General features: G+C 50.3%; 1 protein-coding gene across 1 annotated transcript in view; it reads left to right on the top strand.

Moving 5' to 3' along the window:
• Cd93 (CD93 molecule) overlaps positions 1–4,876 on the top strand; it is a 69,298-nt gene extending 64,422 nt beyond the window's left edge. The window contains exons 2-3 of the mRNA XM_034495859.2: positions 1,150–3,385; positions 3,637–4,876. Coding sequence (XP_034351750.2) covers positions 1,326–3,385; positions 3,637–3,661 — 2,085 coding nt within the window. The 5' untranslated portion in view covers positions 1,150–1,325 and the 3' untranslated portion in view covers positions 3,662–4,876. The remainder of the gene's footprint in view (positions 1–1,149; positions 3,386–3,636) is intronic.
• Positions 4,877–5,127: the final 251 nt, after the last annotated feature.

The following is a 5,127-nucleotide window of genomic DNA, read 5'->3' as shown; positions in this document are numbered from 1 at the left end:
CATTTTGGGAAGAAGAAATTGCAATCTAAGTAAAAATAAATAAATAAATAAATAAATAAATAAATAAATAAATAACTATTAGGGTATTTGCCCGTGTCAAGCCCTGCCTGTGGAAGGGGCACATGGTCTGGTACACCAAGACTAGAATTTGCAAAGTGACCTCAAGAGCAAGTGAGAGAATGGTGTCACCAGCTGCCCGCAATAGAGGAGTGCTCAAATCCTGCCTCAGCTGGGAGGACTTGGAGATGTGGCTTTTACCATATCTTGAGAGGCTGGGCTCATAAGCTCATGTGTGGCCTCATTCTGATACTGCCTTCCTTTATCTCATAATCTAACTCTTACTTCAAAGTGTAGACTCTGAGTTTAGCTGGGGTCAAGTAGAATATGATTGGGGGGGGGATGGAGGGGGGTAGGGGCAATTAAACATAGTTTCCATGGTTCAGTGGCTGGCTGTGGGTAAAGATTCAGAGGCCTTGGCCCAGGTGCTGTGAGGTGTAATGCCTACCCTGGCTTTGATTCTTACACCTTGATTTTGAAATCTAGCCTCTGATTCTGCTCCTGTGCCTTTGAACTCCTCCTAAGCCTTGGGTTAGGGAACATGTAACTCCTTCCTCATGGCAGGGCAGCTTTATTTTCCCATCTTTCTGATCTTTTGGGGTCCCTGACACTTCACAGTGCACTAGGAAACCCTGAACACTGATTATTTTCACCCACCCCCTTTTAAAATGTTCTCAAGGAGATTGAAATTGTTGGAAACCCAGAAATTCCCACAGCCAAAATCCTATTTAAAAGCTTCCTGTCTATTTAAAGTTCATGATGGGAAGAATAAAAGAAAAAAGGCTCCCAAAACAGTGACAGGGTACAAGATAGCAAAAAAGGCAGATCCAGTTTGCTTCTAAAAAAGGCTGAAAACTATAATTTATCCCCAGCCTTGTGTCTCAAGCTTCACATATTTTTCTTTCCCTTCTGGTGGTTTGCAGTTTGAAGTGGAATTTTATCATGGGTTACTTGGATGATCTTTTTCAAGTCCCTCACCCCCAAAGCCTCTGCTCACTGGACAGCATGCCACTGGGCCTCTTAATGCTATGGGAAAGTGAACGGACTCAAAATAAAGCAGCCATATTTCTTGGATCCTCTGTGTTTCCACAGCTCTGAGCCAGAGACTGCCCTGTGAACAACAAAACCGTGATGAAGGCAACAGGAGTCAGAAGGCTATTCATGGCAGGAAACCCCAGCATCCGGTGAGAAATAAGAAGTACAGGACCACAGGATGCGCCCTGGGTCAGGAGGACGTGAAAAAGCCTCGAGTCTTTGTAACCTCCTCTATGCCAGAGCTGTGGTGGTGTGACAACGGCAGGCAGTGCAGCCCTCAGCTCCTCTCAGAGCACAGCTTGGTGCTTCAGGTTCCAGTGACTGCTGCTGTCACTGTAGGGGAGGCTAGCCCCTCCCAGAAGGAGACACACAGAAGAATGGCCACCTCAGCTGGTTTGTTCCTGCTGCTGGGGCTCCTCGGCCAGCTCTGGGCAGGGGCTGCTGCTGATTCAGAGGCTGTGGTGTGCGAGGGGACTGCCTGTTATACAGCCCACTGGGGCAAGCTGAGTGCGGCCGAAGCCCAGCATCGCTGCAATGAGAATGGAGGCAATCTTGCTACCGTGAAGAGCGAGGAGGAGGCCCGGCATGTCCAGCAAGCTCTGGCTCAGCTTCTGAAGACCAAGGCACCCTTGGAAGCGAAGATGGGCAAATTCTGGATCGGGCTCCAGCGAGAGAAGGGCAAGTGTACGTACCATGATTTGCCAATGAAAGGCTTCAGCTGGGTGGGTGGTGGAGAGGACACAGCTTACTCAAACTGGTACAAAGCGACCAAGAGCTCCTGTATCTCTAAACGCTGCGTGTCCCTGATACTGGACCTATCCTTGACACCTCACCCCAGCCATCTGCCCAAGTGGCATGAGAGCCCCTGTGGGACCCCGGACGCTCCAGGTAACAGTATTGAAGGTTACCTGTGCAAGTTCAACTTCAAAGGCATGTGCAGTCCACTGGCTCTGGGTGGTCCCGGGCGGGTGACCTATACCACCCCTTTCCAGGCCACCACCTCCTCTCTGGAGGCTGTGCCTTTTGCCTCTGTAGCCAATGTAGCTTGTGGGGATGAAGCTAAGAATCAGACCCATTATTTCCTATGCAATGAAAAGACTCCAGGAATATTCCACTGGGGCAGCTCAGGCCCTCTCTGTGTCAGCCCCAAGTTTGGTTGCACTTTCAACAATGGGGGCTGCCAGCAGGATTGCTTCGAAGGTGGGGATGGCTCCTTCCGTTGTGGCTGCCGGCCTGGATTCCGGCTGCTGGATGACCTAGTAACTTGTGCCTCCCGGAACCCCTGCAGCTCAAACCCATGCACGGGAGGTGGCATGTGTCATTCTATACCACTCAGCGAAAACTACACATGCCATTGTCCCAGAGGCTACCAGCTGGACTCTAGCCAAGTGCACTGTGTGGATATAGACGAGTGCCAGGACTCCCCCTGTGCCCAGGAATGCATCAACACTCCAGGGGGCTTCCATTGTGAATGTTGGGTGGGTTACCAATCCAGTGGTCCCAGGGAGGAAGCCTGTGAAGATGTGGATGAGTGTGCCGCTGCCTACCCACCCTGTGCCCAGGGCTGCACCAACACTGATGGCTCTTTCTACTGCTCCTGTAAAGAGGGCTATATCGTGTCTGGGGAAGACAGTACCCAGTGTGAGGATATAGATGAGTGTTTGGACGCAAGGGGCAGTCCATGTGATACCCTGTGCTTCAACACAGATGGTTCCTTCAGGTGTGGCTGCTCATCAGGCTGGGAGCTGGCTCCCGATGGGGTCTCGTGTACCAGGGGCACTGTGTTCTCAGAACTACCAGCCAGGCCTCCCCAAAAGGAAGACAAAGGCGACACAAAGGAGAGCACTGTGCCTCCTACTGAAATGCCCAGTTCTCCCAGTGGCTCTAAGGATGTCTCCAACAGAGCACAGACGACAGGTCTCTCCATCCAATCGGATATTTCCACTGCCTCTGTTCCACTAGAAATAGCAGTCCCTAGTGAAGTATCTGATGTCTGGTTGGAGATGGGCACATACCTCCCCACCACCTCTGACCACAGCAAACCGACACCTGAAGATTCTGTCTCCGCACACAGTGACAGTGACACCGATGGGCAGAAGCTGCTTCTGTTTTACCTCCTGGGAACCGTGGTGGCCATCTCACTCTTGCTGGCTCTGGCCTTAGGGCTGCTCTTTTATCGTAAACGGAGAGCCAAGAAGGAGGAGATCAAAGAGAAGAAGCCCCAGAATGCAGCTGACAGCTATTCCTGGGTTCCAGAGAGAGCAGAGAGCCGAGCCCCGGAGAATCAGTACAGGTAAAGTAGCCATAGGTTACTTGGGTAGCGGGGTGGGCAGACGTAGGCAGGGGAGGCACAGACCATGGTACTGAAAGAGGAGACAGAAACAGTCAGCTGGCCATTTGCTGTTAAAGCCATCCTCAGCAGCCCAGTCCAAAAAGGGGCCTATCTGTCCTATGAGTTCATGTGGAGTAGAGGCAAGGAGTCCAAGGATGCAGAGATGGCAGAGTTCCATGGCTTCTCACACTGTAATCTTCTGTTTTCCACAGCCCAACACCTGGGACAGACTGCTGAGGACAATGTGACCTTAGAAAAATAGCCAGCTGCCATTGCCTTCAGAGCTACCTTCTTAGATGAGGGGGAAGCCACACCATTGTGAAAGACTGGATTGGACTTGCAGCTAAAATTGTGCATCTTCCCCTTAAGAACCTGGTGACTTGGGATGGGCAGCTATTTTCCTGGTGCCTTTGGTATGCCTGGGGGGGGGGGGGGTGAAAGCTGTGTGTTGGTTTGTCATTGTGGGGAGTTTTGTGGATATTGACAGGCCTCACTCTCACTCACACACCCCTTTCAAATCCAAAAGCTACTGGTTCACCTGGTTGCTAATCAGGTAGGTCAAAAGGAGTCAGAGGGGTGGGACGGGTGTGGGGAGGGGACTTCACAGTCTTTTCTTATCTCTTTATTTATCAGAGAAGGAGCTACTGGTGCTAATTACAAAAGAAACAATTCCTTTCCTTCACAGGATAAAAAGCAAAACCAATTAACTAACTTAACTAGGTGAGCATGCTCTACCCTTCCTATAGGGACTTTTTCCAGGATGGCTGCCTTTGTATACATTTGCCTTCTGGCATTTCCCCTCCATCCCCTGTATTGTTGAAACTGTCAGAATGAGAGGAAGTTTAACCAACTGTTTAGGGAGCGAGCAGATAGGAAGTTTAGACTTTGTATCCCCTCACTTTCTGAACTTTCTGATAGCCTTGGGTGTGTGGGCAAGTAAAGTTGCAAGCTGGAAGGTTGCTTCAAGCAAGTCTTGGTAAAAGCGTAGTCCAGAGGGAGGCAGGCAGGGATTGATTTAACAGATATTTGAATGGAAATATCCAAATGAACTGATGCTAACGCACACTTGACTATTGAGGAACAATGACAAAACCCCAAGATCAATTTGTCACAGGCCCCAAGTCCACTGCAGAGCATCCTGTCTCCCTTTACACCATCCCTAACTGGGAAGCTGGGACCGTCCGCCCAGAAAGCCTCAGGATGCTTTCATCTGGGTGTAAGGAAAGGAGACATGAACCAGGGGATGGGCTCTGTTGTAAATACTCCCATTTAAATGTAGCTTAGCCCACTTCACAGCTAAAAGTACATCTGGAGGACTTGTGCCCTATTTTGTGGACATGACACATACTGAATCAAGGATTAGTCATGAAGAAGAAGGTTCTCTCTCTCTCTCTCTCTCTCTCTCTCTCTCTCTCTCTCTCTCCCTCCCTCCTTCCTTCCCTCCCTCCCTCCCTCCCCCCCCCCCCCCCCCCCCCCGCTTGAAAGTGGAGATACAGGGGAAAGGGAAAGGGGAAGAGAGAACAGCTAAAAAGTTTCCAACCTTTAAAACTGCTTAGAGCCATCTTACTATTGACATGTTTATTTCAAAGTGTCCATTTGCAAAAGCGTCCCTTAAACTTGCTGCAGGTAATGGTGTTGCAGCTGCACAGGTCAGTCTGGGGCCTGGAAGGCAGCACTGGTGAGTCACTTCAGTGTCTCTGGGA

Source organism: Arvicanthis niloticus, chromosome 2, assembly GCF_011762505.2.
Source record: "Arvicanthis niloticus isolate mArvNil1 chromosome 2, mArvNil1.pat.X, whole genome shotgun sequence".
Lineage (NCBI taxonomy): Eukaryota > Metazoa > Chordata > Mammalia > Rodentia > Muridae > Arvicanthis > Arvicanthis niloticus.
The sequence above is the reverse complement of the archived record's forward strand: the minus strand, read 5'-3'. Positions and strand labels throughout refer to the sequence as shown.